The sequence below is a fragment of the Nansenia antarctica genome (genome assembly GCF_963989245.1).
Source record: "Nansenia antarctica genome assembly, chromosome: 3".
In the NCBI taxonomy this organism is placed as follows: domain Eukaryota; kingdom Metazoa; phylum Chordata; class Actinopteri; order Argentiniformes; family Microstomatidae; genus Nansenia; species Nansenia antarctica.
Window position 1 is genome coordinate 6,372,063 of NC_137688.1, and position 22,697 is coordinate 6,394,759.

Here is a 22,697-nt window from a genome sequence, read left to right on the forward strand (position 1 = left end):
GTGCTAATCACTTTCCATTTGTAACATTCCCTTTAACAGCCAACAGACAGTCAGTCAAACCCACAGATATTTCCAGCCAGGCTATTACGTAGCGTTTCATAATCAGAGACAATAACCGCTCAATTACATAGAGCGCCTTAATTGTCTGTTATGGTTGGGTCAGGTAAAGCGGACCATTTAGTGAGGACGGTGATGCAAAGACAACGTAAAGGAAAGACTCTGGGTCAAGGAAATGGAGACACGTCGCCATGTGGTTCTCATTAGTACAGCTATCTAACGTAGACACATATTCTTTTTTTCCCTTTTTTTTACAGCTATAGATTTCTTGTGTTGAGAGAGGCCATCTCTCCGTTTCGGGTCTCGTAAGGGTTGTTGGTGAGAAAGTAACCAGCCGCCCAACCGCTCTCGGCGTCGGGGCCCTCCGGGGCCTTGCTATTCCACACCTGCGATGAGTGAAGCGCGGGATTCACTATTTATTTGGACTTTATTGCAGAGTGCGTCCCACGCGTAATAGCAGCATTCCGCTCTCCTCCGAGCGCTCCCCAGCTGATAGAAACAGATACTCGGGGACAGCCGGCGAGGCACCGGGAGAGCTCTCTCCAAGGAGGCGATCAGACTGATTTCTTGAGATCAGCACTGAGAATAGGGGGCTATTGTTGGCTAAAACAACCCGACCTCTATGGCGGATGGCTAGAATAATACCCACAGCTGAGGGTCCGATTTCTGGGATGATCTGATCAAGCAGAAGTATGCGTACAGAAAACAACCAGCTAAGAGCAATAGGAACAGGACTCCCTCTCTGGGTACAAGGGGAGCTGGACTCAATCTGCTGTGGATTTGAGTGTTCTCCAATCAAAGGGGTCCTTTTAAATATGTCAGAAATGTTGCTGGGCACCAGTACAGTACAAACCATGAGACAAATAATATGTTAGCAGGATGATAGAAATATAAGGGTAGAGGTGAAAGCTGAAACTCAGTAAATATAAATGCTGCCTGCTGAGCAATTTGTGTGTCTTCTTTGGAAAATGAACAGGACCACAAGAGCTGACAGGTCCATATTTTACCTACAATATCATGCAGGCATTCGTTCCCTGAGGAAGGTGAAACACCCTAATTGGGGACACTGCGGGGGGTGGGGGGGGCTAGTGTACTCAAGCAAAGTCAACAAGGTACTAATAGGACAGTCTGCCCTATGTGTAAAACACACTGCACACAGTCAATATGATGCCACACACTGTTTAGGACAGTTTATGAATATGAATATGAATGGAGAGAAAGCAATGGTGTGTGGTGAGGTGAGGTGAGGAGCCATATAGCCACATTGGAGAGGTGAGCAGCCACAAAGTATTTATGAGCAGCTGTTCCACAGCAATAAATGATGAATAACTCCCTCCCTCAAACCCGCATGTCCAGTTATGGGGCAAAATCTGGATCAAATTGGTCATATTCCAGGTCATTTATGTCAAACCTGTAGCCTACTTGTTTTGTAAAAACCAGGGTTTATTCAATATTAGCTATTAGACTGATTATTGTGTCTAGCTAAATTGTCTTTGACAGAAGATTGTATTTATGTCTTGATTCTAAACTTCTAAGCTTCTCTGGCTTTTCATCAAGTCAAGCTGAAGTCAAAAACATGCATGTCCAGAGATGATGTCACTCTCACTGCACTCCCATGATGGGTTTCTGGGAGCCAGCCTACCTCCCTAATCTGCAATGCCCCGAGCCATCATTACTTATCATTTAACACATTAAATAAATTTCAACACATAGTATCTCCTCTTCTCTCCGGCTTTGCTTTATCAATTACAGCATATGATTCGTGTTTATTGTCTCCTATAATAACTACGGCAAGACTCCCCCTAGTGCCTAACGGTGCGCTGCAAAGGACATGGAGTCGCATCATGTGTCAAATTAATTCCTTCACTTCAGACCATGACATTGTGGCCTGGAGCCAACTGTTTTACCCATTCATAAGTGAGCAATCATGCTTTCCGAGATAATTGTTTTAGAAAAGAATTACTAAGAAAACCCTGCTTCAGCTGAAGGACATATACTTTTGCAAGAGAGCAGAAAGAACTCAGCAGTTACATTATTCATTATGTTTACATCATTAAAAAGAACAATATGGCAACATTTCTCGTTTCCAATTGACCTTCGTATAGTTCCTCAGCGCTTCACTAATATAACAACAAACTTGTCTCATAAGCCTGCCTCATAGGCATAGCCTAATGCATGCAACAGAAGTTCGTATAATCCTAAAAACATTACCATCAAAGAGTGAAAATCATTAATTTGAGATTCTCGTTAGTAAGGCAATCATCGGGGGGCAATTAGCAATTAGTTATAGATAGCACCCACAAAAACTATCTGTCTATGATCAGCAGAATTTATGACGATAGCAGGATATTGGGGGTAACGCTCCGATAGTTGCATTAGATAACTTCATTATTACACACACATCAGAAGCAAACTCGTGACGTTAGAATTATAAGGTTCTATCTCCATTTTTGTCAATATTGAGTTTTTTACATAATCTGATCCATTAGGTGTTTATTAATGCCTGTGTGGTGTTATTTTTAAAATGTTGACATTTTTGACTTAGTAATTCATAAAATACAAAGGTTCCATCTCACAAAACATAATGGAATGTAACAACTTTGACGCTCAATATCTCTGAACTACCCTAAACGGAGATAGAACCTTATCATTCTAAGCTCACGAACTGTTAAACAGTGTAAAGATGATATCGGAAAGTCCACACCACCAAAAAAAGTGCACTTTAGTGCACTCCAAAACTTTCCGATAATGAAGCAATGCGCGCCTCCACGCTCTCACCTGAAGCATATGCAATCCCAATCCAAATCCGACAGAAAAACGTAAAATCTCTCTTCATTTCCAGATCTCCAGTCCTCGAAGGTTTTAAGCCGATATTTCATTCACAAACTCGCTTTGCTGTAGGTATTGATTAATGCAGACGCAGGAAGGGGAAAGTAGTAAAGTCCGTGAATGGAAACCTCAGGTGCGCCTCTGGGCAACGGCGCGTCTCTCATCAGAACCGCGCATGTATCAGGAGGAAAGTAACGCGCTTTTCCTGGGTTAAGGCCGGGGTGCATAAAGAACTGAATGAATTTACAATGATTTCCCTTTCCCTGGCTCGTGACTGGGGGAGACAGACACACACCCACTGCTGCTCTCCTTCATAAAACCAGCTTCCATTCGCATTGGAGGAGTCGCATAACAAACTATGACCAATTTCCTTCCTGGTGTAAAAAATCTAATTCCTCCACTATTCCATTCAACAGTCTGATGCTGAGGTCTGCCTGGAGAACGTCCCTCTCTTGAAATACAACTCCTCACACAACGATTGTCCCAATTTCAACTTTAACCTTTGACACTGAAACGGGCCTATAGTTAATGCAGGAGAGTTATCCTCTCATTTGCCCGCCAGTCATAATTTGGATCATCAAAAGAATCGGCACTTGTAGAGATTTTAAAAAAAACAGAACTGTTTTCATGGTTTATTAACATCACCGCCTCTTCTATGGACTACTCTCTGATCAGCTCCCCAAAACTTGTCAAACCACAAGAACAGATGGAGATGGATAGATAGCTCACGATAAACTTTGCATAAACATAATCAGTCATTCGTTCCATCGATGAGAACATGTGATTTACAAATGCTCACAGGCTTTCAACAGAGAAACTGGGGTGTCACATCGACTCAACACAAGTCACATTTCAACACGGCTGTTGAATGCATAATAAGCACAGCAAGGGTCTGAAATGATCCTCCGGGTAGATCAGATGTGGAATCTATCATCAATAACATTTCCAATAAAACAAAACTGACAGAGTTTATTCCTAACCTCATGTGCACCCCCATAGCCCCCCCATCCGTCCCCCTCTCTGCGGGGCTTCAGACAGCGTGAATGGGAACCATGTGCTCCGTGCTCGGTGCGCGTTTGACACGTCCTTGGTGAGTTGCTATCAGCCCTAATTTCTGTTGGGGGAAGCAACCCTGTTGGAAATTGAAACCGATGCAGTAAAACACACACAAACATATGTATGTACACACGCACACACACACACACACACACACATGCATGGATGGACACACACAGACACAAACACAAATACAGACATGAAGACACAGACACACACATCCCAAAGACACAAGTGCACACACTCACACACTCACACATTCACACACTCACGTATGCCTGCCTGTCTGAACACACGCACGCACACACATGCACACACACACACACACACACACACACACACACACACACACGTGCAAAGTGCAGCTTGGGGAGACCATTCCAACCAAGTCTTGTAATACATTGCAATTCCAGAGCAGTGTGTGTGTGGGAGTGTGTGTGTGTGTGTGTGTGTCTGTGTGTGTGAGTGAGTGAGTGTGTGTGTGTGTGTGTGTGTGTGTGTGTGTGTGTGAGTGTGTGTGTGTGTGTGTGTGTGTGTGTGTGTGTGTGTCTGAGTGTGTGAGTGTGTGAGTGTGTGTGTGTGTGTGTGTGTGTGTGTGTGTGTGTCTTCTGTGTATTTTCTCACACAGCGTCCTGCTCCACTCGTGTTTGACTTGGCTACAGCGCCAGGCACCAGACGAGCTGTTTCTTGCGGGGCAGGGTATGTTCAGATCCCCCTGGACCATGGAGAGCATGATGACCAGCACACCCATAATGTAGCGACTGACAGGTCGAACCAACGCTGCTGCACGCCGCTGCTGCACCTTCCAATCCACTCTCCAGACCTCTTGGCAGAGAAAGCAGTAATGTGCTCACACATACAGGAAGCCTGCAATAACAATGTAAACGGATTCGTCAATACAACTTCTGGTTATTATAATGACTATAATAGTTGCCAATGACAAAGGCAATCAGCAGATAACTCTCATTGTCGTCAAAACGAGAGGAGAAATGATCCAGCTCTCCTTTCTTGATACCTTTCAAAAGCATGGCTTCGTTAACACTACAACAGCTGTACCTATTTTACCGACTAGTAGAGCCGCCTTGGGGGTCAAATTGACCCCCTGTTTAGAATGTACATCTGCTAAGTGATTTTGAAAATGTAAGGATACTGGGTGGTAGAACGAAGGGTCCTGAAATGGGATCAAGTGCAAAGATTTAAAAAAAAATAATACTCACAGTGTTAAAAGTCGGTCTCATTTGTGAACATATTTTTGTCGACCGCTCTTAATGAAACAAACCTGTTCCACAATGTGTCCGTCCACAGTCGCCTGTTTATTGTGTTTACACTCTGAGGGCCACCACACCTTTGGACGAAAATGTAGGCCTAAGTGAGAAAAAAATAAATGTCTTTGCTCACCGTGACTCTGAGGGATAGCAGAGTTAAATGAACATCGGCGTGTTGTTATAGGCACACGTTTCCCCTCTCGCACCCTCAAGGCGTACCACCTCTGTGACCCTCAAAAACAATGTTGTGCTTGAATGGTTGTAATTAAAATGTTTCTCTGGTCTCCAGGCCTCCACCAGTGGCTCACAAACACATTCCCCCTGGCTTGCTGTTGGAGTCGACCCCAGCCAGGCGCCTCGAAGCCTTACACACATACGTACCACCAAGCCCATTGTGACCGTGACGAGAGTAACACGATGTCAATGGAATATAATAAATGGACTGCACTTATATAGCGCCTTATTCCAAAGCACTTTACAATGGCCTCTCGTTCACCCGTTCACACACACATTCAGTGGTGGCAAGTTACTATTGCAAGGCGCCGGCCGGCCCGCTCATTGGGAGCAATTTGGGGTTCAGAGTCTTGCCCAAGGACACCTCAACATGTGGTTCGAATCGCCGATCTGCCGACCTTGCGACCGTTAGACGCCGGCTCTACCTCCTGCGCCACCGCCGCCCCATGTTATGTAATGTCATGAAGGTATACCGGAACGATTAAAAGGACAACAACAATAAATGGTAAAGTGATAATAATAATCATCATCATCATCATAACAATAACATTAACAATAATAATAATTAATAATAATAACAATAATAATAATTAATAACACAACCATGCTAACCGTTTTTTTTATTCATAGTGTGGTAGTAGTAACAGTAATGATTTAGCTGTCCTGATTTTTCATTCACCCTCTGTCACATGAAAGGTTGTGGCTTCCTCTCTGGCAGGATCCTGAGGGAGAAGGCTCAAGGACCTGTCCTTGAAGTGCCACCACTCCATCCGGCCCATCCTCTGGGCTCAGGAAACACATTACGGATCCACAACCACTATCATAGGAAGGATATGGATGCAGGAGCATGCCCCCCTCGCTCACCGCAATTCCTGCACAGAGACACAACTCACAACTCTGCTGGAGCCTCTCTCTCCTCTGCTGCTCGGTGGTGTTCCAATTCAAGGCTTTAGACTCCAGAGATTTTAATGTATCTTTTAATTTATTCATGAACGCAAATAGCTGCTGAATATGGACCTCTTGTCACAATGTTGCCACCGGGACCATATATACTGAAAGATTTATGCATTCACTGCCGTGTAATTCGATTTGGATAAACATGCCAACTAAATGGCATGTATATATTATATATTATGTACTGTATATATTAATGTCTGGCATTTGGTTTAGCCCTCAGTGAGACAGGCAGGGAACATTCTCTTCCAAAGAGAGTGATGTAGTAGCGAGCGCATGCTCATTATGGGATCATTATGTAACATAGTTACAGAACAACATCGTGGGCGTAGTCTAAAAGGAGGTAGGTGTCGATGGCTTGTTCAATTTTTAGATTAAATGTTCTTCTTCAACCCCGTCTCAGGGGTACCTAGAGAAATCCCAGCAGCTTACTGAGAGGTGGAATGTGCTGGAGGAATAAACCGTCAAAGACAGAGTGACATTATAAAGCAGTATTGTTCACATATCCTGCTGTACATAATAATGGCCCGGGTTTCACAGACAAACCTATAGTCCTGGACGAAATCACACTTTCGATGTGAAATCCTCCATTGAAGATGCTTCCCCCCCCCCCCCCCCCCCGCCTAGGATTGGGGGTGGTTTAAGGCCTGTCTGTTGAAATTGACCCATAACGTCGTCCCCCCCCGTCCCCCCCCTATCCGTTTTGATGTGAAGATTTTGGTAAACGACCCCCTCTGGTTCCTGCTCCAGTGTTGTGTCCTAGAGTGTGTCACTGGCCCAGTCAGCAGCAGGGGGAGACCGGGGGCATCCTGCTCGACCTGCCCCTGAGGCCAGTTAAACAGCTTGGAGGCATCCCCACTGTCATTCTGTTTGCTTGACCTCTCACCCCAGAGGAGGAAACAGGACGTTGGCGCCATTGTGTGTTTGTGGAAGATAACCGAGGTCCCATCCTCGTTGTTTGGAGTGTCAGGGATGCCTCATCCAACCGCGTCCAACACATCCACGCCAGCTGCTCTGCCAGGCCCCGCTCGCCGTCCGCCTGGTGAAAGGGTACAGTCGAAGTCGGAAGTTTACATACACTTAAGGTTGAAGTCGTTGTCTCATAAACGTTGCTTTATGTTGTTTCTGTGTTGCTGTGTGTTTGTTTTGACGAGGTTTATGGACATCCCCTGACCCAGAAACTGCCTCAGGTAATTAGAGAGCACCGTTGCCCTCTTGTTAAAAATGTTAAGACAATGTTAGTGCAAGCCACGTGAACTTGATTTAGTTTATTGTTTATTATCATTGGCAAGTTACAATAAACATTTGGGTTTTTTTCCAGAGTAAAATCATAAAACAGTCCTAAGTTTTCCTTAACAATGAATCTCATAAAAGTGAAAAGAATCTTGGTATTTACAGTGAGTGACTTTGATCTAAACAATACTTATTGCATAGGTTTACATAAATTCTGATTAAATTCTACACTTCATCGTCCCTAAAGATATAGTGCAATAGTGATGAAAGTTGTCAATGTACAGCATAAATATACTTTAAGATTTAGAGACAGGAGAAAATGATTGCATAGTAGCCACAAATCTCGTGTGTAGTGAATTAATTTCTAATCATATTGAAATAAAGTATGCCGCAATGAATTAACAAACAAACAAACAAACACTATGTCAAAATAAAACAGAGAGTATTCTTCAAACAAAGAAAAGACACAATGTAGTCATGACATAAACGAAAAAAGGTGCAATTCAATGGTGCAGTGTAACTAGGTCACAACAGATATGTTAAGAGTGACCCCTACACACGAAGACATATTTTTTACAACGTGTCAAATGACAATGTAAAAGGAGGAACACTAGTACCAAACAAGACCGCATTTATTGCACAACCTCTCATTTTTAAATGTCCATGCAAGGGCAAAGATATTTTATGCTGATTTAAGACATAATAGTACAAATGCACGATGCATGGTTTGGTCTAGTAGAAATGTAGATGGAAGCAGATGCATATTAATATTCTAAGTGCTATAAAGTGTTCCAGCAATGAAAGCTAATTTTAACTTGGTGTAGAGTGGATTCTTGGGTCAATCGATGACGTAAACGGCTAGATTAGGAACCGAACGATTAGGAACCAAACTATCTTTGTTTTTTTGAGGACTAGGTGTTTATTAAAACAAAGGCCTAGCCAGTGAGAGCGACTGGGGGGAAATGCAGCAGCTGGATAGGCTGGGGTCTCTGGCTGTTGGCGCTGATGCACGGGCTGAAGAAAGGGAAGGCCCGCCCCCTCGGCCCGTTGGTGAAGGAGTACAGCAGGCTCATGTCGTCCGCGTTGTAGAAGGACACCCTCCTCTCCTCACAGTCCAGGAACACCCCTATCCTCTGGGGGGCGGTGTTGAGCTGCAGCCGGGTCCAGGGCTGGGTACCGGCGGAGTACTCCTCCCCGTCGCGCAGCCGCAGGGTCCAGTAGCCGCTCTCCGGGCTCAGCTTGACCCGGCCCTGCCGGTCCACCCCCTCGGACGCCACGCCCACGTCCCACTTGGCCTTGCTGCCCACGCCCACCTCCCAGTAGTGGCGGCCCGCCTGGAAGCCCTGGGCGCTCAGCACGTTGACGCACTGGAGGAAGCGCTTGGGGTTGCGTTGGTAAGGCGCCACGCCGTCGCACTCCACCGCTAAGGTCCTGTCCCTGGAGATGTGGACGCTCGGGTGGGCCGTGTCCACGTCGAAGGTTAAAGGAGCCGGGCCTGGGGAGAATTGAGTGGTTTTGTTGGTGTTGAAAGAGTTAGAACAGTTACTAAGCACCAGTTGTTCAATGTATATGTCCAAAACAATCATTAACATGTCGTGACGTTAGAATTATAAGGTTCTATCTAAATTTTTGGTCAACATTTTGTTTTTTACAATACTGATCCATTAGGTGTTTATTAATGCCTGTGTGGTGTTATTTTTAAAATGTTGACATTTTCTTGTTAGTAATTAATCAAATACAACGGTTCCATCTCACAAAACATAATGGAATGTAAAAACTTTGACACTCAATATCTCTGAACTACCCTAAACGAAGATAACCTTATAAGAGAACCTTATAATTCTAAGCTCACGATGTGTTAACATGGTGGTGTGCAAGAAAGTTATCAGACAGACAGAGTTCATCGCCGCTACAGTGAGTCAGTGCTTGGTGCTCAGACTAAAACCCAAACAACAAAACAGTGTTTTTCCAGACAAATAATTTCAAAGCTAAAATGAAATGGGTAAATTGCTCTCATCAAGCTTGCACCTTCCTGTCGCTCATAATAGAACACATCAGAAGAGAAATTACCTGGTTTAAGTGCTGTAAACATCCTCCTCCATGTAATGTACTGTAATGGGGCCATGTATTTGCTGCTGAATGCATTAATGTCAAGCTCTGGCTCCCTGTCCACCTTCATGGGCGGTCTGGTGGAAAAAGCCAACACACATTTACTTTCGGGTCATTTATTCTACAAATTACATCTTTTGGGGATAAAGTTATAAATCATAAAAGAAAGGGGCCAGAATTCCTCTGGGTATCAATCAATCAGAACTCTAATATGTACACTCACCGAAACTGAGGCAGCTGGAGGGAAAGAAAAGGCAATACAGTGTTATCTGGAAGAAGCATTACTGAATCAACCTCACAAAAAATACCATAAATGGGAAAATGAACCCCAAAATAAACAAGACTGACACTGACACTGACATTTCACGTTAATCTGGTCTGAGGCCTGCCGATTGATCTTAACGTGTGGGATACTGATCTCAACTCCATTTTAAACATTTTCTAAGATATGACAACATATAAAAAACATTAGTTTTGTGGTAAACTATCCCTTTAAACCTCCCACAGAACCCGGCTTCCTCACCTCCACCAGTACGTTGTGTTCTGTCGCGGCCACGGCCTCTTGGAGGGCTGCCATGCCCTGCTCCAGCTCTCTGACTGCTCCTCGGAAGCCCTCTAGGTGGCGCTGCAGCTGCTCCAGGGCCTCCTCCTGCTCCCTCCTCAGCTGCTCCAGCACACACGCCTCCTCCTCCTGCAGGAGGTGCTGCAGAGCCTGGAACTCCCCCTGCACCCGGGCCTGCAGCTCCACCCCGACTCTCTGGACCGGAGGGGGGAGGGGGGGGAGAGAGAGAGAGAGAGAGAGAGAGAGAGAGAGAGAGAGAGAGAGAGAGAGAGAGAGAGAGAGAGAGAGAGAGAGAGAGAGAGAGAGAGAGAGAGAGAGGGGGATACCAGCCGTGTTGACAACAGTATTGCTACAGAGATGTATCCGTGTGTGTGTCTGTGTGTGTGTGTTCCTATTAACTCTTAATATACTTTTTATACACTCTCTCAAACACAAACACACACACACACACACACACAGAGACACACACAAACAGACAGACAGACACACACACACACACACTCGCACACTCACACACACACAAATCCCCCCCCTCCCGCCCCATATGCAAACAACCATTAGGGCCAGATATTCCTTCTTATCTCTAAAGGGCAGCCGTCTCTTGGGCTAATACCAGTTTACCTTTATGGTGTCGATCTTCTCTTTGTCCCTGCGGATGAGGTTGATGAAGTCCTCCCTCCTCAGACGGTGTGTCTCCAGGGAATCTTTCAGTTGTTTCTGACAAGTAACATTGAAAAGCTAATTGTAAGTAGTCAACTTGATATGGGCCTTCAGAGTATAATTTTCTCTTTATTTTTGACAAAGTTATTGACAAAACTGTTCTCAGGTCTTGTTTTCATGTCCTCGTGGGACCTCGCAGGGCATACAATAGCTGATATAAAACAATATATAACGGGAGCAGAAGGTGACCTTTGGTTCGAGCAATTTAGGTGACTGATTTATTGTCATAGTGCAATGCGCCGCCTAGCCAACTGCTAGTCCATAGACAGTGAAAGGGTACAACATGGAGAAGACATTTCTGTTCACTTTTATAACGCAAAGGTCAGAAGCTCGGAAGCTCCCCGCAATTCAGTTAAATACCCATTTGCTTGGATGTAAGCAGGTAACACTTTGAAAACCTCTTCAGGTTGTCTAAAACGAACTACGGCTACACATCATGAACTGTACAACGGATGTTTCATAGAATATCTGGATCTAACAATCTTAACAAGGTGCAATATGTATCGTTCAAGCTTTCTAAAAGCCTCCTAATGGCTGTAATGACGATGTTTAATCGGTTGCGATCGGGGATCAGAGATCCAGAGATCTTTCTTCAAATAAATATTAAAACACTTGTTTTTGGTCCTTTGAAAGTTTCTAAAATGGAGTGTCCTAACCCATACTCGGCGTGTAATATCAACATGTTGTTATGGCCTGGGGTTTTCTAGGGTAGAGGACTTACAGGTTTTTGCCTTTCTGTCTCTTGTGGTTGCCTCTTCGAATTGTGTGCACATGCAGAAACACAACAGCTAATGTCCGACACTGGGGGGGTATTCCATCAACGTCGCTAAAGGACAATCCAGGCTTATTTTGATCAAACCTGCAGGATTTAGGCTAGTTTCACGAGACTTATCAAAATAAGCCTAGATTTTCCTTTAGGGACATTGATGGAATACCCCCCTGGTTTCATATCACTATGATTATTATTATTATTATTATTATTATTATTATTATTATTATTATTATTATGGAGGAGGAAGTTGTTGGAACTTCAAACTGAATTTCACGGTGGCAGGTTTCCAACAAACTCACACCCTATCCTCCCCCCCACACCCTATCCTTAAGCAACAAGGGACCAGCAACAAAGGAGACTTGTCAATCTAACGCAAATCACGTAGCTAGCCTATAGGCGGCGCACAGGTGAACAGATTTAATAACTCACCTCTAGATTCTTCACATAAGTGTCAGAAGTGCTGGTCCTGACCTTCTCCACCATGGCTGTGACCAGGTAGTTGGTCTGGAACTGCTTGGTGCTGAACTCCTTGCGACACTGGGGGCAGGAGACGGGCCCATGCACGTTCCTCCAGTACCTTGAGATGCAAGACTTACAGAAGTGGTGCATGCAGGCCAGCATCACAGGCTCCGTGAACAGGTCGTAGCATATGGCACACGTCAGGTCTTCTCTGAGGCTGCTCTTGCTGGAGGGAGCTGTGGCCATGGTGGGTGGGTGGGTGGGTGGGGGGGGGGGGTGTTGTTTACGTTTCCAAGAGCTCCTGACAGAGGAAAAGAAAGAGTGGAGGATGAGGGTTTTCCAGTCTGTGTTTTGCTGTAGGTGCTGTTTGACCTTTTAGACTGCTGATCACAAGGCTGATCCGTGTGTAGGCTGGTCCATGTGGGCCAGAGCTCGACATTTAACCTTTTGCTTTCTACCACTCAGGGTAGCAGAACTTAACCAGATACATGTCTGTAGATGATATTTTGGTATGATAATAACCATTCCTAAGTGGTAGCTTTATCACAGTTATATCAGCTCATAAAGTTGATCACCCCCCTAAAGAAAATTGCATTTTAGAGGACATTTTTCAATGATTTATGATTATATAATGTTTGCTATCATTTTAAAGGGGACCTTCTTAGCTTCCATTCAAGCCCAGTTGTGAATCTTTCTGTAGTCTTTCTAGTGTAGATATCTAGCTGGCTTAGCATGATTCACCACACAACCAGCCAGCCAGCCATTCACCAAATCAAATTACTCTCATAATATCATTACATAACACATAACATGCAAGAAGAGGGCTACTAGTAAACAAGCTAAAAGAAGACCCTTTCTTTCAGCTAACAAGCTCTCAAGTGACTTGCTAAATGCGATTGTATCTTATATTATGATTCTATAAGGATCTTCTGTATTCTGTCATTTCACTTTCACATTGAGTCCCACCTGTCTGCTTAGCTAGCTGGCTGTCTGCACATACATAGCCCTGCTAGCTGCTAGCTAGCTCCAAGACTAAGACTACAGAAACAGACCTAAACCTTTCATTTAAAATAACTTTTTTTTAGTGATTGATAAAAGCTAAAGCCGCTAAAGACGAAGAAAAGAAGAAGGAGTTGGTGACTTACTGTCACTGTAGCTCGAATCTCGGCGGAGAGACTTCAGAGTTCAGCCCAGATGCTGTCAGTTAGTTAGTCACAGGGTTGCGTTCGTAAATTTGCTCTGAGAGCGCCGGAGCGCACACTGTGTTCGACGTCATAAAGGGACCGAGGGATTTGATTGGACAAGAGGCGTTCCGTGAGTGCTGATCAGATTTTCCATAGCAAATTTACGAGCGCAGCCCACTTTGCCTGCGGAGTTGGGAACATAACAGGGAACACGGTGTACTGCGCTGCGCGAAAAGTCAGCTTTGGTTGGTCCATATATATATATATATTATAATAATATAATATAATATAATATATATAATATAATATAATAATATAAGAATAATATATATATATATATAATCTATATAATATAATCTATATATAATCTATATAATATAATATATATATATATAATATAATATATGTATTATAATATATTAATATAATAATTATTCTAAATATCATAATAATATAATATAATATATTATATATATATATATATATATATAGAGAGAGAGAGAGAGAGAGAGAGAGAGAGAGAGAGAGAGAGAGAGAGAGAGAGAGAGAGAGAGAGAGAGAGAGAGAGAGAGAGAGAGAGATTATATCAGATTAGGCTACAAAGTAAACAGTCGAGCGTTATAACGTAATAATAATAATAATAATAATAATAATAATAATAATAATAATAATAATAATAATAATAATAATAATAATAATTATGAAAAAACAAAGCGAACAAAAAACCCATTTCATTTGTGGGCGGCTTTTCTCGAAACGTAAAAACACTTCACACGCGTGATGATGATCCACTTGCGGCTTTTTCAGTAGGCTAATTAAAGTCATTAGTCTTCTCTTGAACTACTCTGTTTAATGGCCCTGTTATCAGGGAGGTTTGACAGACATGTAGGCCAAAAATAATCTATTTTTCTTCAACATGAGCAGAACCACACATTTGGTGGCCACCACCATAGCACTTATTCTTACCTAACAATTACAAAACTGCACCCAAGTCTTTTAAACTAGTCAGCCATAGCTTGGTTGAAAGCATAAATACCTTGAGTGTCAGCAGAAATAACTGGAATAGCTTTCACTTAGGATTTACCTGTATAATAAAAAAATCTTTACTGGTGACTGTGCTGTGCCTCTTCTTTTAAATCAATATGTTTTAATTGCAAAGACTAAAGTCCTGCTGTCACCTCTGCTTCCCTGCACCCTGGCTCCTCCTGTCTCTCAACCTGCTCTGTGAGAAATAGCAGAACAGTCCAAGCAGAGAGAGAAAGAGAGAGAGAGAGAGAGAGAGAGAGAGAGAGAGAGAGAGAGAGAGACAGAGAGAGATAGTGAAAGAGAGAGACAGAGAGAGAGAGGGAGAGAAAGAAAGAGACAGAGAGAAAGAGAGAGACAGAGAGAGAGAGAGAGAGAGAGAGAGAGACAGAGAGAGAGAGAGAGAGAGAGAGAGATACAGAGACAGAGAGTATGCAACCTCAGTTGATGCATGGTAGGCGCCAATGTCTGATTGTCAGTTTAGATCAGTGACACCAGCAGTATTACCGGGGCTGAGGAGGGCTTGTGGAGCGTGGAGAGGGAAGACGGCTCCACTGGCCGACGACATCTCATCCTGAGACTGTCTGGAAGACCTACGTGTATGTTACATGTATGTTGGAGTCCAGTGCTTGAGCTTGAATTAATAGGCTAGGTGCATGATCTCCCTACTTCCTGAAAGGCAACTGGTATGAACATATCCTGTCTCACTCTATTGGTTTAATTGATTAATCAGCTGTGCACTGTGTGTTCCAACAGTTTACCGCACAGCTGATTGATCAATTAAACCAATAGAGTGAGACAGGATATGTTCATGCCAGGTGCCTTTCAGGAAGTAGGGAGATCGTGCACCTAGCCTATTGGGTACATGGAAAAAATAACCCCCCCCCCCCCCTGACACCTGTAGTACCCCCCCCCCCCTGACACCTGTAGTACCCCCCCCCCCTGACACCTGTAGTACCTGTAGTACCCCCCCCCCTGACACCTGTAGTACCTGTAGTACCCCCCCCCCTGACACCTGTAGTGCCTGTAGTACCCCCCCCCCTGACACCTGTAGTACCTGTAGTACCCCCCCCCCTGACACCTGTAGTACCCCCCCCCCCCTGACACCTGTAGTACCTGTAGTACCCCCCCCCCTGACACCTGTAGTACCTGTAGACTCTAGTACCTGTAGAAAGATTCCTAGCCTTCAGAGTTCCTCCACATTGCAGCAAAAAGAGAAATAAAGTGGCCGCAGTTATAAAAAGACAAATGAGGCAAAATAAGGCAAAGATAAATAAAGTGGCACTCTAAAGCAGCCGTTTTATGCATAAATCACTAAAAGGTTGCGTGGCGTTAGAACACATCCCCTCTGACTGCAGAGGGGCCTCGTAGGCTTTTGTTCTCATAATTGAAAGTGTAAATTGAGGTGAGGAGCTTGTGCCTTTAGAGCCGATCGATAGAAGCAATCTCTGCTGCTGGTTCAATCAGACCTGCAATCATTACATCATTATATAACAAATGCACTCACTCAGTACATTCATGCATTGATTCCCATAACCATTCGCTGTGGCTGGGGACTTTATTTTTTGGAGGAGAAACAGACTTTTGCACATAGCTAAACCTCAAAGTTTATATCTGAGACGAAAACAGAGTGCAAGCAAGTTTAAAAGGTCTTACCAGACCAAATGATGACATGGCTGCATTGCTAAACAGTGCTGTTCTTCAACAGCACCAGAGGCTGAACACATGATGAACCTCTCTATTGAGAATCTCACGAACAGGGCTGACCCGGGTCGACCTGGGCTGGCCTGGCCCTGTAGTGGAAAAGCACCATTTATGGACTGACCCAGTACTATTTCTCTTCTATGACATCTATATTTTATACTATGTGTATATGGATGGATGTTACTGTGTGGAATTGTGCTTGTTTTTAGCTATACACTGAAACAAATCCTACAGGCAATAAAGTATTGAATCTTGAAAATATAAAGAGTTTACATTTGTAAACGGATATTGCGGATATTGGCCTAAAATGGGAGATTGGGAATCAGATCTGATGACACGATGCAAACTGGTAAAAATGTGCGTCAACTGACAGCTGAGCTCCACAGCAATAAAAAGCATTTGCGGTATGGACTTAGAAGAATGATGCCAAGCACAGATAATCCACACACAGCTGTTTTTTTAAAATAGCCTTTTATTGGATCGGTACTCGGAATCGACCGACTCCTACTCAGAATCGCTATTGGCTATGAAAAAGTGGTATTGATCATTATCAGGTCTATTGAAATCATTTGGATCTGTGATATATCAGGAAATGTAATCTACAGCAAGCAATGTTAGAGACGGTGTTTTAAACACACACACACACACACACACACACACACACACACACAAGGACACACACACACACACACACACAAGGACACACACACACACACACACACACACACAAGGACACACACGCACGAAGGACGTTAATTCGCCCTTGTTTTATGCAAGTATACTACACCCAAGTGTACTACAAGCAGCAAGTGTAGGCTACTACAAGCAAAGGTCAGGTTAACTGTAAGTCAATAACTAGATTCCAGCGCGGTATTTGTTGAAACCCTGTGCAGGACTTTCTCCCATAGATTTCCAGGCAGAGATGCGATATAATGAATTGAATCACGCACAGACCCTGAAGCAAAACTTTGATGTTTTTCGTCATTATCACATGAGAGAGAATCTGAGAGATACTGTTACATTGCCTATTGATCAGTGCTGAATATGAAACAGGCCGATCTAAGAGAAAATATGACAGTGAAAGAAAGAAGTGAACCATTAATTTGTAATGCATTATGAAATGCAAATTGAAAAATAATGTATTGGTTTCAGATTGGAAACATATCACAAGGCTTGTGATATTCCCCCGAGGTCTCCTGCGCTCCGAGGTCTCCGTGATAGACTGTCACTGATAGGAGACACCCTGCGTGCAGCGCACAGCCTCACTGTGGCTGCGTTCGTAAACACGCTCTGGAAATCTGATCAGCACTCAAGGAATGCCTCTTGTCCAATCAAGTTACTTGACCGCTCTATGACGCTGAACCCAGTGTGCGCTCCGGCGCTCTTAGGAAAAATCTACGAACGCAGCCCCAATATATGCGCTGGGTGCTTGGGAGGAGCCTCGGGATTTTCACTTCAGTTCCGCGCAACATCTCGTTTGGAGAGCCACTTGCCAAAGAGGATATACTGTGGATAGAAGGTGAGTGTTAAATGTAAGGATAATATATAGATGTGTGCCATTTGTTGCTCAATAATATACACTGCAACTATAGCCGATGCTCCGACTGTCATTTATGAAAATGAGATAAATATTGATTTGAAAGTGTCATGCGTAATTATGAAAAGTTATATCTAACACACTTTTGTCATCTGTATAGGCTATTTTAGAAGGCAAGTGTATGTCTCAGAGCAAAAACGTCTGTGTTGAGAAAATGTTTTTATTTGAGCCATTTGTAGCATTTCTATCTCTCTGTGACACCTGATTATTATGAAGCATTAAACTGATGTGTATAGGGAGAAATAACGCACTGTTGCTACATGAGGCAATAATAATAATAATAATAACCTTTATTTGTATATGTATTTAGAAATGCGCTGTGATTTTCTTATGGTAGATTTTAATTTTAATTTTAAATGATGGTGTGAATTGCACATCAATAGTGCATGCATCAAAACAAATGATTGTATATGCAGGGAGGAAAGAAATGTTGACAAGACACAATAAACTTGGCTAGACCAGCAGGTGTGAATGACAGGTTGCCCTACGCAGCCTATTAAGGCTACAAGCATTGTCAAAAATAAGATAATTGTGATTCTACCTCCAACTGTCTATTCCACTGGTACTGCTGTGTTTGGTGATCTGAAATTCTAGTAGGTATACAGGCCTATTGTTTTATTGGCAGCAGTAAGCAGTTGTTATGGTCACAATCTCAGAATCCTAAACGTAGACACGGTTCAGTCCACGATTCGTCTCGTCTTACTGACATGGCCCATTGGGATCCTTCTAGCTCATTCCATATATCAGCCTGCATCCCTGTTGTTGTTGCTGTCCCCCTGGGACACTACAGTGACTTCAGAGATGATAGACATGGTATGGTCGCTGTTTGATTGAAACACTGTGCATTCAAGTATTCAATCTCTCTCTCTCTCTCTCTCTCCCCACCTCTCTCTCCCCCCCCCTCTGTCCCCCCCCTCTCTCTCCCCCCCCCCTCTCTCTCTCTCTCTCTCTCCCCCCCCTCTCTCTCTCTCTCCCCCTCTCTCTCCACCCCCTTTCTCTCTCTCTCTCCCCCCCCCTCTCTCTGTCTCTATTGTTATCTTGATGTTCCAATATCTTATTTTCACTAAATTGGAACCTCGTTCGAAGATGTTTGAAATCATGTATGCAATCTCTCTCTCTCTCTCTTCTCTCTCTCTCTCTCTCTCTCTCTCTCTCTCTCTCTCTCTCTCTCTCTCTCTCTAGTCATCTATCATCTAGTCGTCTATCATGTTTTTCCTAAACATATGTTATTTTCACTAAATTGGAACATTGTTCGAAAATGGTTGCCAGAAAATGATGATAAAAGGCTCTAACAACTCAAAGAGATTTACAGCCGCTATAAAACACATTCTCTCAGTTCCCATGCTTTCAATGACAGGCCGAAGCAGAGGATCCCCAAAACAACTCAAGAGTGTCTGTCACTGAGGAGGTGACCTTTCAGTAAGTAGTGTCCTCTCTGTCTCAGCCAGGTCCCAGAAGGAAACATTGGGAGATTTAGAGGGATGTGCTTTGTCTGCACGGATGCCCCAGTTCAATCAATACTCAAACTGACACCAACTTGACTTTCCTTCTCCGTACTTGGAAACTTAGTGAATGTGTGTATATGACGAGATGAATTTAAATAACAATTGATTATGCCTTTAAAGATACGAGTGGTCGCCGTAGCCACTTAAGTAACAGGAGAGAGAACATACGTGTACATTTACCACAACACACATATACAGTCATCTTTCTTTACACATGGGGGATTTTTGCGAACCGTGACTTTTGCCGGTTCACAGGAGGGGTTAGGTATAGTTGGAGTGATGGGAGTGACGACTGACAGACAGGGTAGTAGAGTAGAGCGCAGTGAAAGAGCACGGCAGGGCACATCTTTCACAGACATACAGTAGAGTCGCAGCAGGGCCCGGGACATACTGTCAGACATACAGATGACATTTTAATACCCTCCCCAGTGGGACGCAGTCTCTCTGACTGGGTGAGAGATGTCCTGAACTCTGGCTCTCAAAGGGCTGACTCATCCAGGACATATAGCCTCCATCCACCATGTTGTTTTAGCCCCTATGGAACAGGTTGATCTGTTCCTTGGGAGAGATGAAACAAGTCTCTAGGGAGTGGAAACTAAGCCTCGTGTTCTCTAATCAAACTAAGTTCTCTAATCAATGTAGTTGTTAAAGGGCGTGAACCAGCACTTGGGGATTAAGACTGCTGATTATCAATTGATTCGCAGTCGTTTACTAAAAACCATCTGTTTAACTTTTACAGCAGTTCAGGGAATAGAGTTGTCCAATCCAATCTGGTTAGATTGTTTTGATGATCGGGCTGAAACGTTGATGTGATATGGGTGGTTGTTAAGGGCGGGAACGAACACTTGGGTAAACATTGATGTGATATGGGTAGTTTACATTTACATTATGTTTGGCATTTAGCCAAATACCTTGGTCTGAGTAAGTGAGTCATCAATTCATCAGTCGTCATAAGAAACTAATAATCTATGTTATGATCAGGGGCCGTTGGCAGTCATAATGCTAGAGAACATGTATTTATAGTTATTATAATATGTTATTATATTAAATTATTGTAGTATTTACAGTATGTGAACCAGGGCGTGAACCAGCACTTGGGGATTAAGGCAACTGATTATCAATTTGCAGTAATTTACTAAAACCATGTGTTTGGCTTTTACAGCATTGCAGGGAATCCAGTTCTCCAATCAAATTTTGTTAGATTGTTTTCACAATTGGGCAGAAACATTGATATGATAGTGGTAACATTTTATTTAAACTTTAAAAAAAACAAAACTTTACTCAGTGTGTGTTTTATTCACACCAAGTTTTCTTAGATTTGGCGATATTTCTTTAAATGCATGAGGCTTGGCTTAGTTCAGGCAGGGTCCCTGAGGTGATGGACAGCTGATTTACACGTATGCGAAACATCCATCACATGTTCACGGACACGGCTTCAAAGAGCCGTGTTAGGCCGTGTTCACACTTGACTTGTACACACTTGAAAGCGTCCGCCTTTTTCCTTTTTTTCCCATAGGGTTGTATGTAAAAAGGCGCTGAAGGCCGCGCTTTTTTCTAAAAAAAGAAGTCAAGTGTGAACACGGCCTTATGCAACACTCCACCATGGTCCAACCCTGACGCCACCAGCTATAACAGTACTCCTTGTTGGTCATTCAGCCCACCTCCCCAGCCTTGACCCTCCGCCCCAGCCTCCACCCACGCGATGGAGTTTGCTTTGTGCGTAACCTTCCTACAGGGGGTTTGATACATCCTGGCCTCCCTTTCATATGGTGTTTTGTTATTTTGTGTTAAACTGGGAGCTATGCAGAGCTGAGCCATCCAAATACGCCATCCAACCGTAACCTCCAAACTTATACTCCAAATGTATTTCCATTTTCATTAAATAATGATTAAACCGATTAATGTGTCGTGTCCATTTTTAATGGATTAATTAACCTAACGGTTAATTTGGTGTTCAAATTGAGCTTGTTCAAAACACTGAAAGTAAACACTGTCTCCAGTACACTCCAGTCCTAACTTCACCCTCATCTAGAGTATATAACCATGCTGAGATGGGGGTGCCCGCTGTCCGTCATCTAAACGTCTGTGAATAGCAACCTAGACAGAGAAATTGTGGTTTGGGGCTATTGGGTCTGAGGTCTGTCACATGGTACTGTAAGATAACCTCACCACCATCTTTTGTTTTGTTTTTCCCACCACAGGCATTTGGACTGACTTGAACCCATAGTTCCCCTTGCTGAAATGTTCCCCTCAGACCCATCCAACAGCACAGGTGACGTGACGCTTGTCGAAACAGACGGGGCCCCCTACTGGCACCAAGGCGATGCAGGTCTGGGTAACGACAGTGGTGCCGACATCTACAGGCCCGGCTTCCACACTGACTTCACCAAGCACCTGGGGGTGCAGATCACCCTCATCACGGCCTACTCCCTCATCATCCTCCTGGGCCTGGTGGGCAACGCCCTGGTCATCTACATGATCCTCCGCTACAGGAACATGCGCACCGTCACCAACTTCTTCATCGCCAACCTGGCTCTGGCCGACCTGCTGGTGGACACCCTGTGCCTGCCGTTCACCTTGGTCTACACCCTGCTGGACGAGTGGATGTTCGGGGCGGTGCTGTGCCACATGGTGCCCTTCTCCCAGGCCCTGAGCGTCCACGTGTCCATCCTGACGCTCACCGTCATCGCCCTGGAGCGCTACCGCTGCATCATCTACCACCTGGGCCAGCGGCTCACCTGGAGGTCCAGCTTCCTCATCATGACCCTCACCTGGGTCCTGGCGGCCGTGCTGGCCGGCCCGCTGGCCATCTTCCGGGAGTACCGTCACGAGGAGATCCCCTCCATCGACCTGCGCATCGTGGTGTGCTCCGAGAAGTGGCCCAACGGCACGGGCAGGGACGGGGTCATCTACAGCCTGTCCATGCTGCTCCTGCAGTACGTCTTCCCCCTGGCCATCATCAGCTACGCCTACATCTGCATCTGGGTGAAGCTGAAGAACCACGTCAGCCCCTCCACCCGCAGCGACAGCGTCAACCGGCGCAAGAAGACCACCAAGATGCTGGCCCTGATGGTGGTGGTGTTCGCCACCTGCTGGCTGCCCTTCCACGTGTTCCAGCTGGCCAGCGACCTTGACCTGGTGCTCAGGTTTAAAGAGTACAAGCTGATCTACACGCTGTTCCACATCGTCGCCATGTGCTCCACCTTCGCCAACCCCCTCCTCTACGGGTATATGAACAAGAACTACAGGAACGGGTTCCTAATGTTTTTCCGGTGTGAGGATAAATCGGACACCATTCACCCGGAGGGGTCCTTCAGGACCCGGTCTATGCGGGGGTTGACTTTAAACGGGCGCAACGGTGGACACCCTCCCACTGCTGTTTAAAAGGCCCCCCTCTCACATTTGAAAAGCAACTCATATTTATCAATGACGAA

The 22,697-nt window shown here is 44.4% G+C and overlaps 3 protein-coding genes across 3 annotated transcripts in view; 1 reads left to right on the forward strand and 2 right to left on the reverse strand.

Annotated features, from left to right (window-relative positions):
- The window catches only part of flt4 (fms related receptor tyrosine kinase 4), a gene marked incomplete at both ends in the record, with an annotated part of 65,841 nt that extends 62,948 nt beyond the window's left edge, over positions 1-2,893 (reverse strand). Inside the window, 1 exon segment of the mRNA XM_080526314.1 lies at positions 2,836-2,893. Within this exon segment, the coding sequence (XP_080382440.1) occupies positions 2,836-2,893 (58 nt within the window).
- A 4,794-nt stretch (positions 2,894-7,687) lies between these two features.
- trim105 (tripartite motif containing 105) lies at positions 7,688-13,460 on the reverse strand. Its single transcript, XM_080525621.1, has 7 exons — positions 13,396-13,460; positions 12,221-12,551; positions 10,921-11,016; positions 10,261-10,494; positions 9,961-9,974; positions 9,699-9,814; positions 7,688-9,123 (listed from the first exon to the last, which is right to left on the reverse strand). Exons 2-7 carry the CDS (start codon positions 12,494-12,496, stop codon positions 8,564-8,566), a joined length of 1,296 nt encoding a protein of 431 aa, XP_080381747.1. The 5' UTR covers positions 12,497-12,551; positions 13,396-13,460; the 3' UTR covers positions 7,688-8,563.
- An 8,044-nt stretch (positions 13,461-21,504) lies between these two features.
- npy7r (neuropeptide Y receptor Y7) lies at positions 21,505-22,647 on the forward strand (the record flags this gene model as incomplete). Its single annotated transcript, XM_080526315.1, has 1 exon — positions 21,505-22,647. One exon carries the CDS (start codon positions 21,505-21,507, stop codon positions 22,645-22,647), a length of 1,143 nt encoding a protein of 380 aa, XP_080382441.1.
- Between the last annotated feature and the right edge of the window lie 50 nt (positions 22,648-22,697).

What these genes read in the sequence shown, in the direction of transcription:
- trim105 (XM_080525621.1), bottom strand. Translation starts at nt 12,496, where the DNA reads ATGGCCACAGCTCCCTCCAGCAAGAGCAGCCTCAGAGAAGACCTGACG. An exon ending in CTTATGTGAAGAATCTAGAG is followed by an intron (nt 11,017 to 12,220) that starts GTGAGTTATTAA and finishes GTTACTTGTCAG; the next exon opens with AAACAACTGAAAGATTCCCT. An exon ending in GTTTACAGCACTTAAACCAG is followed by an intron (nt 9,124 to 9,698) that starts GTAATTTCTCTT and finishes AATTCTCCCCAG; the next exon opens with GCCCGGCTCCTTTAACCTTC.